Raw genomic sequence first — 13,855 nt, forward strand, 5'->3', positions numbered from 1 at the left:
CGATAATTAGGAGGACGAGTAAGCGATATATCAAAGCGAAAGCATCGCTCTGATTTGTCAATCAATGCAAAAGCGAAGCTTTTGGAAGCACGCTATTCGATAAATAGAAGCGAAATTGAAGCTAACGTTTCAGTCCTACGCGTAGCATGCTACAGGTAGGTTGTTGCTAGACAGCAAAGATGGCATTTCACCAGAGTGATACACGCTGGAGTGAGATTCTTGTCCACACCGAGGATGCAAAAAACGAAGCACCGCACAAAGAGGAAAGCGCACTTCTTCTCAGTGTCGAATAGACAGCATTTGAGTGTGTGCTTGTGGTTAAAGCAGCTGGCGCGAGTGAAACACATTCTCTTCGCATGAATCGCTCACACGCGCTCTCGTCTAAATACACCCAAGTGACCACTGGCGCGTGATGGTGAGCGAACACTTCTGTGAACTTCAATTAATAGAGAGTAGATCTGGCCTTGCTATGAAAAAATTGCAAGGAAAACCGAAAATTTTACGATGAATTGTTTTATTTTGCTGATTTTGCGTGTCCACGCTTCTTCTACGCAAACCATACAGCAGAGTGCTCACCGGCGTGTACACCTTTGGGAAAGTATCTGCATCTACCTCAGAGAATTTATTAGCTAATGCTCTAGCACTTTGGTGCGATTCAGTGGAAGAGGTAAAAGGAAATAAACAAACGCACTCATGATGCGTGCACACATTATACAACAGTGGTGTATAAATGTGAAAGAGAAGAGCTCTCGTTGAAGTTGTCAGTGCGAGGGGAGAAATTTTGCTTGCTCTTCGTCACACAGAGGAGACAGACATCTCTGCTAGACAGCAAGACAAAAAGTGCCATAAAACGATTTGAAGCTCAGAATATTCTTGAAATGTATTAATTTTAGAAAATACACAGAACAAAATAAATGATTTTTCAAAAGTGTTAAGCGGCCCTTACACGTGACAATATTATTGTCAATCCAAAGTATTGTCAATACCGTCAATCCAATTGGTTTGGTAAATTCAGTCCGCGTTTTTCGAAAAAAATCAAGCGTTTGGAATTCTAAATATTGCAACTGAATATCGAAACATTGAGAGAAAAGGTCATTGTACATATTTAACTGTTTCCTCTCTGGAGAGAAAGTATTGTAGGATTGATGAGCAGTTTTGATTTTTTGACAATATTTTCGTCAATCCAATGAAGTTTCCACTACACGATCAAAAGTATTGTCAATACTCCTTGTATTGACAATAATATTGTCTCGTGTAAGGGCAGCTTTAGACCCTACACGCCCCTGCAAGAATCGTTAACGGCCAATACAAAATCAACTCGCTATAGCTTTAGACCCCTCGACAATTTCGCCCCAGCTTTGCATTTTCGATTGAATAGGTCAAATCCTTTGTTCTTTATTGTGCGTGTTTGTTGATTTTCGAAACCGCGATCGCGACCTTGAAAAATGTGACAGCGGTCTGGGATTCTGGAGCGAGAGAGAGATACAGAGAGGAAAAGAGTAAGCTGAGATCGGTCGAGGTCTAGAACAGCGAGATTAGGAAAATCGATTTTTCCTGCTTTCCGCAGCGAATGGGAAGAGTTTGTGGTGTCTACTGGAAAGTGTTTACAAAATAATTGATGGATCGTTAGAATTTGCACAAAACTGGCCCGGTCACGGCCCTCTGGAGCATTGGTTGCCAATAATAAGATAAATAGCTTACCAGTTTTTTCGTAAGGCGAGTAAAGTGGATCGTTATTTTCGGAAAATGAGCAGCGATGAGGAAATATTGGTTGGCGAACTGAAAGCGGTGTACGACTTTGTGACGCGTGCCAAGTTCCGTAAGGCTTTCGGTGCCCTGCAAAAGCTGCTCCAGCAGAAAACCCCCGAACTCACGGAACCTTCCAGAACCGTGGACGACAAGGATTCACTGGAGGAACTGTTTCTGTTTGTGACCAGTAAATACGCCGACCAGCTCGAGCAGGAGGAAAAATTCCAGCAGGTGTTCGAACTCATCGAAGAGGGACTGGAACTGTTTCCGGAGCATCCGGAGCTGTTGAACGAAACCGGTGTCCGACTGCAACGGTAAGTAGCTGGATGTGTTATCGATTCGTTTCACTTCATTAGTTGAAACCATGTTTTTTTAGTTTTGTACCATGCAATCGATACGGTATTTTCTAAAGAGCACTCTCACCGGAAGGGCCTGGAATGGGCACAAGATCGAGCAGCTGGCACGCCAGCTGGTTCTGGTTGCGAAGGGGATCAAAACGGGGTTCATTTGGGATATTGGCTTGTTCGGTGCCGTAGAATTGCTGAATTTAATCGATAGTTTGAAATTACAAAATTTTATCGAAGACCCGTTGGTGGTTTTTCAAATTGGAGATGATTTTGGGTTTTTCAATACCAAATACATGAGCTGTTTAGAACCGGAACAGTTTTGCTTTGTGAATGTCTCAAAACACTTGAGTCACCCGGAAGTGGTGGAAAAACTTTCCCCCGAGTACGTTTGCATTAAGGGTTTGATAGATGTGCTTCGAAAAAAGCTCGATTTCGCACCGGTTGGTCAAATTATTGATTTGGACTTCGATTCAAATGAAATTTGTCTGCCCACTGTTTTCGGAATATTGATCGGTTATCCTCTTGTTTATTGGTTCGATGCAAGCAAGTCGGATGAGAACTGTTTACCGGATGTTCCTCTACTGGTTTACCAGGCTGGGTTCAGTTCTGAAATGACAATTTCGTTTAGTTTTCCTTATATGATTTCTACTCACAAGGTTGTTCAACAAAAGATGGATGCATGGAAACAGAAAATAGTTGCTTGCGGTTTGAATTTTACTAGCTTTAGCAATAGTTTAGACACCGTTATACTTTGATTATGTTAAAAAAATATATTTCTTCTACCATTTTGACATATTGTATTTTATATCACAATCAATCATTGTTTTTTTCTCATTCATTTTGACAAATTACATAATCAACCAGCAAATAAAGTAATAGACATACTTTGATCGTTTCGTTTTTTTTTGTCTTCCCCTCTCCTCTCTAAACACCGGTTCAGTTACGGCCGTTCGCAGGAGGCGTCCATTTGCTTCGAACGGGTGCTGCTGCAGGATCCCAAGTATCTGAAGGCTTACCAGAACCTGCAGAATACCAAGTGTGAACTGGTCGAGCGATGGCATTTTCGCATGTTGAACGACACGGTCCGGAACGCTGCCTACCGGGGTGCGATCCAGAACCAGATCAAAGCCGGCCATGCGGAAGTGTTGGACATTGGCACCGGCACCGGATTGCTGTCGCTGTATGCGCTTAACTGCGAAGGCATCCGGAAGGTAGCGGCCTGTGACGGTTCGGAAATTATGGTGCAGATTGCGCGGGACGTTTTCGGTGCCAACGGGTTGAGCGATAGGATTTGTCTGTTTCAGAGTTTTTCGCAGGATTTGAAGATCGGTGATAAGTTTTCGTTGATTGTAACCGAAACGTTGGATTCGGGAGCATTCGGCGAGCGGATCTTGGAGACCTTAATTCATGCCAAGCGGAATCTGCTGCTGCCAGAGGGGAGAATCATTCCGAGCGAAGTCATTTTACACGTGACCGGATACAAGTCACGTGCTCTAACTGCAAGCAATATTCTTATCAACGAAAAATTTAGCCAGGAATTTAATCTACCGAGTAATTGTTTAATTTCGAAGGAAGGGATCAAATGTTATGACGCGGAAGACGTCAGTAGAATTAAGGAGATCGATGATTTCGTACTGGTGACGGATACGGTTTGTGCGATGACCGTCGATTTTAATGATCTGGACTGTTTGGAACGGTGCCAGGAAGGGTTGGAGGAAAGCCAGTGCGAGTTGACCTGTCGGGAAGATGATATTTTGGATGGGTTTGTAGTTTGGTTCGATCTTATACTGGACGAAGAGAACAGAATCTGCACGGATCCGTGGAGTAACAGCTGCTGGAATCAGGCAATATTTAAATTGAATCAAAGACTCCCGGTGACCAAGGACCAGAGCCTACCGTTGACTATATCGTGCAAAGACGGTGCCCTGGCAGTCTCACACAATCTTAACTCTATGGATAATCAAACTTGCATTGATGAGCACGTGCTGGAATTTTTAAATGATTCAGATTATTACAGTAAGTTGACTGCGGATATCGAAGAGTTGGATGATTTGGAAAAGGTGCTGGATTTGTCTCTTTTCCCGTATGCCGGGTTGAAGCTTCTGAAGGAGGGCAAAACGTCGGTACTGTTCTGTTCGGATCATGCGGAGGATCTGATCGAATTCATCGCCAATCAAAACGACATTCCAATGTCCGCAATCATGTTGATAAGTGCGCTTCCGGAAGCATTCCTGTTGAGTGATTACACGTTGGATCTGATCATTCTGCAACCGGTGGATGTTTTCGGTCAAATCAACAGTGAACAGTACTGTCAGTATCAATCGCTCTACCCGAAGCTGAAGCCTACCGGGTCAATTGTCCCCTCGCTGGTGGAACTGCACGGTAGCATCATTCAGTCCGATTGGATCGTGAAATGTTGTCGTGTCGAAAATCCGGAACTACGCCAGTTCCACATTGACCGATATCTGTCGACGTTGGAAACCGAAAATCATCTTGATCTCGGTCCGTTTACCTACGAAAATCTGTCGGAACCGAGTAAATTGGCAGACGTTCACTTCGATGGGAACCTTCACGAAGTGGAGAAGGAATTGCTCCTGAAAGAACCAATCGACCCCACCCGCATCCATGCCATATTGTATTATTATCAGATCGAATTTATGCCACAGCAGGGCTATCTGAGCACGCAAAGGGTGCAGAGTTTTGCCAAACGATCAGCTTTTATCATTCCGAAAGATACATTCCAGAGTGTTGCCGCCGGAGGTGGTGGCGGCAGCGGCGGCGGCGAAGGCGTTGGAGAAGAAACAGAAATGAACGAAAATGACGAGGAAGGTGGTCAGCAGAGCCACCGGATTACGGTGGACAAAGTCAATATCAACGTAGTGCAGAATCATGGTGTTATCAAGTGCAATCTACATTAATATGTATTCTCTATAGCACACATTGTAGGACGTTTACAGAACCGTACATTACGCTTGCACTACTATCAGAAACATGAGAAGAAAAAAAAAACAATGAAAAGAAAAGATTGAATACACTCACACTTTCCGAGAACCCTACCTAGAGTACCTGTAGTATTGCAAAATAGATGTTTTTTTTATTGCTGGTATAGTGAACGTATCACAAATCCCTTGATGTGCCAGTGGCTGGTGGTTTCTTGCTAATTTTAGGTAGGAATTGATATTTTTGCTTGTATGCGTCTTACAAGTAGCAAATGTTACTTATTAAAATTTCAAAATGTTCTACTACCTTACCTAACAGCTAAAGTCCTGGGGTATCCTCTGCTGTATTACGAATACGTCTCCACATAACTCGGTCCAATGCTGCTCGTCGCCAGCCACTCAAGGCACGTATGCTTCTGATATCACCCTCCACTTGATCGATCCACCTTGCTCGCTGCGCTCCTCTTCTTTTTGTATCAGTCGGATTAGATTCAAGAACCATTTTCACTGGGCTGTCGTCCGACATCCTTCTGGCATGCCCAGCCCATCGTAGACGTCCGATTTTAACTGTCCGTACGATAGGTGGTTCTCCTAGCAGCTGTTGCAATTCGTGATTCATACGCCGTCTCCACGTTCCGTTTTCCATCTGCACTCCGCCATAGATGGTTCTCAGCACCTTTCTTTCAAAAACACTGAAGGCGCGTTGGTCCTCTGCCAACATAGTCCAGGTCTCGTGGCCATAGAGAATAACCGGTCTAATGAGCGTTTTGTAGATGGTCAATTTCGTGCGGTGGCGTACTTTTCTCGATCGAAGGGTTTTTCTGAGTACGCACGATTCCCTGCCAAAATACGCCTCTAAATTTCTCTGCTGGTGTCGTTATCGGCGGTCACCAGTGAGCCCAAATACACGAACTCGTCAACCACCTCGATATCGTCATCGTCTATCAATATACCTTGCCGTAGCCCTCTCCGAGATTTGAAGGGACTCGAGAGCGGCCCTGATACTCGGACGTAGCACATCACTCTATCCATCGTTGCTGTGACCAATCGCGTCAGTTTATCTGGGAAACCGTATTCGTGCATTATCTGCCATAGCTGTTCTCGTTCGATTGTGTCGTATACCGCTTTGAAGTCACTTCTGGAGTACTTGCCTTATCGCGAATGTGTGATCCGTAGTGGCGCGGGCTCCAGTAAATCCCGCTTGGTACGGCCCTACGAAGTCCTTAGCTATTGGTGATAGACGACGGCAAAGGACTTGGGAGAGTACAATCTAGCTTATCACCCTTTTTTGTAGACGGGACATACCACTCCATCCATCCATTCCTGCGGTAGAATCTCCTTCTCCCAAATCTTAGAAATCATCCACTGCAGCGCTCTAGCCAGTGCTTCTTCTCCATGTTTGAGCAGCTCGCCTGGTAACTGGTCATTGCCCGCGGCTTTGTTGTTCCTCAGCTTGCCGATCTCCTCACTTATCTCCGTCAGATCAGGGGCTGGGAATCTGTCGTCGGCTGAGCGTGCACCCAGATTGATTCCTGTGCCGTTCTCTGTATCTTGTGCTTCGCCATTCAGATGCTCGTCATAGTACTGCTTCCACCTGTCGATCACCTCACGTTCGTTCGTGAGAAGGTTAACAATGGTATCTCTGCACATTTCGGCCTGTGGCGTGTAGCCTCTATGTGAGCGGTTCAACTTCTCATAGAACTTCCGTGTGGCATTTGCGCAGTATAGCTGTTCCATCGCTTCGCGACTTGGTCTGCCAGGTGGCGCTTTTTCTTCCGGAAAACCGTGTTCTGTCTGTTCCGCGCCTGTCTGTATCGTTCCTCGTTCGCTCTGCGGTGTTGCAGCATCCTCGCCCTTGCTGCATTCTTCTCTTTGACTAACTGCTGGCATTCGCCGTCAAACCAATCATTTCCTCGATTCGATAACCTCGTCCCTAGTACGGTTGCAGCAGTGCTACTCACGGCGGACCTTATATTCCTCCATCCGTCTTCAAGAATCGCCGCGCCAATCTGCTCTTCCGTTGGTAGCACCAGCTCCAGTTGTTACGCGTATTCCTCTGCAGTACGAACACTACGTAGCTGTACGAGATAGAGTCCCGGCGTTCCTGTGCAACGTCGATAGTTTTGAGCGCATACAAACCGCGACAAGGTAGTGGTCAGAATCAATGTTGGCACTGCGGTAAGTGCGGACATTGATGAATCGCCCGTCGATGAGAATGTGGTCGATTTGATTTTCCGTATGTTGATCAGGTGATCTCATGTCGCCGATGACGAGTTTTACATCCCGCCGTAGACAGCTGTCGTAGGTTCGTTCCAGCTGTGCGTAAAATGCTTCCTTCTCGTCATCGGGTCTCGTCTCATGTGGACAGTGCACGTTAATGATGCTGTAATTGAAGAAACGGCCCTTGATCTTCAATACGCACATCCTATCACTGATCGGCTGCCACTCAATCACGCGCTGACGCATCTTGCCCAACACTATAAATCCCGTTCCTAGGACGCTGGTTGTGCCACAGCTCTGGTACAAGGTAGCCGCTCGATGCCCACCTTTCTACACCTTCTGTCCCGTCCAACAAAGTTCCTGCAGTGCTACGATATTGAAGCCGCGGATTTGAAGCTCATCATGCAGCATTCGGTCGTATCCTGGGAAGCCAAGCGATTTGCAGTTCCATGTGCCAAGCTTCCAATTGTAGTCCTTTGTTCGTTGCGTACATCTTTGCCGATTATTCCGAGTCGTATTTCTTCCTTGATTATTCGTAACTTCCTGTCTCGCCGGAAGGCCATCGTGTCAGCACTGTTTAGAGTCCCACACTGACACAAGGACGGTAATCAGCCGCTCCTAATATGGATAACAGACGCTCGGGTAGCCTCGCTCTCTGTAAAGAGAAAGCAAGCCCTTCCCTGTCAGCATACTACCAAGGTTCCACCGGGATTGGTTACCCGTTCTTTCCTATGGTTACTCGTACCCCAGCCGGCACCGCGGGGAGGTAGGGATAGGAGTGGTAAGTGAAATGTGCGATTTTGGCAAACAAATTTTGCACTAATCAAATTATATATTTTTTGCGATTTTTTCACAACTATTGTTCAACAAAATAAACTCAAACACTTGGCATAATACAAAGCATCTTTCGAACAACATTTAGTAATTTTTTCGTGGGAAAATATTGAGAAATAAGTAGGTGAAGAGGAATTTTTGAGAGCGCTTCTTGAACATCATGATTTGCGCTGTCCACTGTATCTCAGCGCAGACTAATCAGAAGTCAACAAATCAAAGCAGTGGAGTTAGAGTAGATGTTTTTTTTAGACCCCAAGGTTTCTGTTTGATTTTTGAAAATAATTTTTGGATTTTTTGTGGTTGTTCAAAGTGAAAACTACGATTTTTCACTAAAAATCCACCATTTTGTAGCTATAAAACCTCCCCAAAGTAACAAACAACAAAAAAGAAAACGTTGGGGTCTGGTTTTTTATATGTAGAAAGTGTGTGCAAAATTAAAAAAAAATGGTGCAGTAGTTTTTGAATGACGATGGACACGGACTTTCAAAACCTGCTTACGAGAAAAACGCGCTTAAAGTTTTTTGTTTGTAGAATCAATGGAAACAACTCTAACTCAAGGGTATAACATTTTCAAAAAATCATATTTTTCTTTCATAATTTGTTATAATGAAACATTTCAAGAATGTTTTGTCAAGTTTTTAGGTCAGTCGAAGCAGAAATCTGGGACCTGTGCGCCGAGCTCTTACTTCTTCACAGTATGAGATAAGCAAAGTTAAAGGCCCATAACTTGCTGAGTTTTGTTCCAAAAGGCTTGAAAATTTTACGTAATATTCTTGAAATGTTTTTCTATAAGAAAAAATAAATGATTTTTACAAATGTGTTGGACCCTACCCGCCCCTTAATCTAAACACTGTTTTGCCTTTCTCTATAGAAAGGTATTAGAATTGCTGGAAAAACCGACTTTCGAACGGAGCCTCGGAGACCCATAGTGTTATATACCATTCGACTCAGTTCGACGAGATCGGAAAATGTCTGTGTGTATGTGTGTGTGTGTGTATGTGTGTGTGCACTTTTCGAAGATATTTTTACCGCTCAATTTTCTCAGAGATGGCTGAACCGATTTCAACAAACTTAGGCTCGTTTGAAAGCTACTGTCGGACCATTGATCAAGTTCGAAGATCAAATGGCTGTGACTTTTGGTTCCGGAGATATGATGGTATAAGTGACGTAATCGACAAACCACGTTGATTTTTACCGCTTTTATATATAAGGGTGACAAAATTTTGGAATCACCTCTATTTTCGTAAAGCTTTAGTGCTCCAAAGTTGAGGCACCTCGAAAAAAGCCTTCATGCAAAATTTGAGCTAAATCGGACATGCGTAAGGGGTGCTGCTCGGTGGTAAAGGTTTGACAATTTTCGATCTTGAAAGAGCACCATAGGGGGGAGTACATGAAATTTCCAAAATCGAAATTTTTTTTGATGCTAAACTCTTAAAACTGCATGAAACATCGAAATTTAGTGTCATCTAAAAAAAATTTTTTTTCAAAAAATCAACTTTCTGGGAATTTTGATATTCTTTCTAAGTCCCAAAAAGTCGATTTTTTCAAAAATTTTGTTTTTCGATTTCCAAAATCTCATGTACTTCCCCCTATGGTGATTTTCCAATATATATGAAAATTCCACTAAGTGGACTAAGAAGGCTTTTTTAAGATTAGCATCGCTGTTCTCATACATAGGCAACGCAAATGTCAAGCACTAGTTTGGTAAAATGATGCTGACTGTGTGACATAAACACTGAAGCATGCTTTTGTGAACTACTCGAATCAATCTGAATCAATTGGTGTCAAAATTAGTATCCAAATTTATTTAATAAAAGTATGAAACATATTTTCATGAGACTGTTATGAAAGAAGAGAAAGGCATTATCACACCACTAGGTGGATTAAGAAGGGTTTTTTATCAGGCAATTTGCTTACAATACATTAAATAAAAAACATTTATTTTGTACATGATCTTAAAACTATTTCAGGTTTGTCTGTATTAGTTCATCACTTTTTTTCACTTAACCTAGTTGTGGTCGTTCGCCGGGTCTAATGTAAGATAGCTGTCTATTTGTTGAACTCATGGAAGAGGAAGGAGTCCAACATAAATTAAACACTAAATTGAAACTCCAATGGACTTAATGTTCTTTGTTCATACAATTTTTGTACATGACTTGAAGATAACATGATGCTCATACACATTCATGCATTTCACGATGGAGAATCAAGTTGATTTTAAGACCAAAATTCAAACGAATACAATTCACTGGGTTCTAGTTTTGGTTAAACACGTTTTGTTAATTGCAATATCTCTAACGGGTATCAGTTCTGTGCATAGCACTACTTTATATCAATCGTTTCTGCTTGTAACACCAGAGCAGTAAAGATGTAGATAATTTATCATCACATTAATATTCTGACAACTAGTGTTATGATAAACAATAATTTACTATCATTCAAAAGTTACTCTTCACGAGTTTTACAAACGTATAATAAGCGAATTACGTTTGCATGAAAATGTTTCTTCTTCTTCTTCACTTCTGGTGGCGTCACCTCACTTGAGATGACGCCGATTGATGGCACAGCGATTTAGCTATATTGCCAGTTAGTTTTCGTTTATAGTCCAATGGACTTTCTTTTCACTGGACTACAAGTGAAACCCTCGCTATGTGACAACGTGGAGTCACCGAAGTACGGATGAAAATCCTTTCTTTCTCGCGAAATACTCGAATTTGCACCGCACTAACACGATACGACGTGTTCACTCGTTGAGGGTTTCACCGGAAGTCATGAAAATGTTTAAGAAACGCGTTAAGTTTTTATTGCGATTTTTGTTATGCTTTGTGCTGTTTTTGACATTACACGGAGAACCCTTCGATCATAAAATTGCGATATCGCAGTTTTTGATTTTTGCGATAGTTGATTTAACTAATTTATTTTTGATTCAACCAATATGGTTTTTGATTTGCATAAATTCAAGTAGTTCAAAAATATGTTGTTTTGAATGCTGTCAAATGCCGGAGACAGTTGAAAGTAAAACAATAATCGCAATGCAAAATCAACAACTTTTTTAGTTGAAATCTGTTCGCGTCGTTTCAAAATGTCAATGAAAACAACATCGATGGTTAAAGCGTTTGGTGAAATTGTGTTCATTCGATTTGAGATATTTATGATAACAAGTGTTTTTCTAACAGCGGTGTTGTAATTAAGTTAACCTTGTTTCAGATGAAAAAGATTTGGTGATGTTAATGAATGATCATCTCGTAATCTTTCAGGTATGAGCAAAAATTTTATGCTTCAAATTCGATCATTGATTTACTTCCAGCAGACTGTTTTACTTCCAGCTGTTTGATACCGATGATGATGTTCATGCATTAGCAATAAAACGCTTTTTGACATGAATTTAATTAATAAAAGTAACAGGAGCGAAGGGTTTCAAACACACAGAACGCGCTGCGATTGAATAGCGCGTATGAATTGCCGTCGCGAAATTCCAATTCCCAGCGGTTGATGCACCCAAGCTCATATAAATTGACTAAAATTTTCGCAAATCAATAACATTGTTCGAATTGACTCAACTATTTGCAGTATCTAAAACAAATAAAACCGATTTATTTTTCAACTAACCGAATTTTGTTTTAATAACAACACCAGTTATTTCAACTAAAATATTTGTTGAAATCGAAAGGTATGTGTCCTCACTAATTGACAGCATTTTTTCAAACAATTAAATTAGTTGTTTCAACCATCGTTTCTGCTAATCGAAAAACAAAAATGACAGTTCAGTTAAAACAACAATCGATTAGTTGTACGAAATTTTAACCAATCGAATTCAGAAAATCAACTAATATTCTGGTTGAAATGGGATCGCGGGTGGTTCCGTGTAGACAGCATTGAAAACAACATATTTTTCAACAACTTCAATATGTGAAAATCAAATAGCAAATTGTTTGAATCAACTAATTATTGGTAAAAACAACAACTACAAAAACCAAAAATTGCGAGACTGTAATTTTTTGATTGGAGGGTTTTCCGTGCACGAATGAAATCCCTACTCACATCCAGCCCCCTGAACCACGCCTTTGTCGATATTTTAGGAATAATTGAGTGCATCCAGATACTTGAACCTGTTAATATATAAATTTAGCAATGAAAAAACTGAATGCGCTTGTGATATGCGGTAGAATGCCCAATTTAATATTATCGGTCCAAGGTGAATAATGCCAAATTTATCAATATTTTTTCCAAGAAATAATCTACAATACTTATATTTGTTCAGAAAGACGAAAATGGTTAAAAGCGGGGTAAAATAAATGATATAAAAAAAAGCACGTAATACAAAAATTTCTAACACCAGGAAACTTGTTTTACACTTGATCCTTAATATTCGTTGCTTCAATTTGCAAGCCCTGCTAAATAATATTTCCAATGCTACTCTGAATTTCGTTTTCAACTTGATATAATTTTATACTTATTTTTTCTAATCATGCACGTAGAAAAAATTGAAGTCCTGTTGGATATATTGGCACAGAGAATAGACATTCAAGTTCATACGAACTTTTGTTAAAAACTTGTGGGAAAGTATGCAAGTAAAAATTAGTTTCTCACCCCTATTATATATTTCGATCGATTCGCAAAATTTAGATCGACTATGAATATTTGCATTCTGTAATTCAATCGAGCGATGCTTTTGTATGAAAAACTCGAACTCGATCGAAATGCAGAATGATTTTCCCTTGTATGCAAAGTCGAATGCAAGAGCCCATAAGCGATTGCTGGGCTGTTCAAAGCGCCTCTATAGGCGAATTGCTACTTTGTGATCGCTTTGTCAAACAATCGTTAAATTTCTTACACACATTGAGATCTCTTCTTGGATGTGTATGTTCTCAACATAAGGTTTTACAATTGTAGAACAGAGCTTACATTATAATTCACGAAAAACACTACATATTATATTATGAATACAATATTGATTGAGGTACATAAACCCACATTGCCTCGTGCCCACTATGTTTGTCGTTTGCTGCTTACAAGCAGGTATTCCAAGCTTGAAGCACGTTTTCGGACGTGATCTACTGCTGGATTCATTCGGCAGACAACAAAATTCTGTTTCTACCGTTTCAAATTTTCTTATCAAAATGCAACTAATTCAATTTTGATGGATCTATTTTTATTATTAGCCTTAATTCGGTTCAGTGGATAGAGCAATTTACGAGACAGAGAAAATTGATTTGAATGTTCACAAAATTGTGTTCAGCAGTGTCGTCAGGGTTACTTTTGGAAGGGGGTACACTTTTTTAGGCGTCGAAAATTTGGTCCTACTAGGATTTATACACCAACTGTCAGTAAATTTGTACTTCAAAGCTGATCCGGAATGATCTTTCAATTTTTTTTCAATGATTTGTAACCATCAATTTTTTCCAGTTCTCGAAGCATGCTAAATAGTCCTCTTCCGATGTGGCCTTTTTCAATTCGGCTTCCCCGAAGCGGCCTTTTGAGTTTAGAAAACAGTCAGTATTCACACGAAGCCAAATCAGGCGCATACGGTGGTTGTGGAACGATATTTGTTAGTTTTTTGTCGAAAAATTCACGTAGAACCAATGCACTGTGAGACGGTGTGGTACAAAAATCAGTCGTTATTGGTCTAAAATTCTGGCTTCTTGGCCGGGTTGCACCACTCCACGATAATCGTAGGAAACAGTTAACATAACCTTGAAAACAGTCAACATAAACTTGTAACAACAGGTATGACTTTTTTGATTTGTAATTTAACATAGATTTCTG

The 13,855-nt window shown here is 41.1% G+C and overlaps 1 protein-coding gene across 1 annotated transcript; it reads left to right on the forward strand.

Annotated features, from left to right (window-relative positions):
* The first annotated feature begins 1,483 nt into the window (after positions 1–1,483).
* On the forward strand, positions 1,484–5,178 carry LOC131430439 (protein arginine N-methyltransferase 9-like). The gene is made up of 2 exons (XM_058595439.1): positions 1,484–2,063; positions 3,037–5,178. Exons 1-2 carry the CDS (start codon positions 1,747–1,749, stop codon positions 5,012–5,014), a joined length of 2,295 nt encoding a protein of 764 aa, XP_058451422.1. The 5' UTR covers positions 1,484–1,746; the 3' UTR covers positions 5,015–5,178.
* Positions 5,179–13,855: the final 8,677 nt, after the last annotated feature.

This window comes from Malaya genurostris, chromosome 2 (assembly GCF_030247185.1).
Source record: "Malaya genurostris strain Urasoe2022 chromosome 2, Malgen_1.1, whole genome shotgun sequence".
Classification (NCBI taxonomy): Eukaryota; Metazoa; Arthropoda; class Insecta; order Diptera; family Culicidae; genus Malaya; species Malaya genurostris.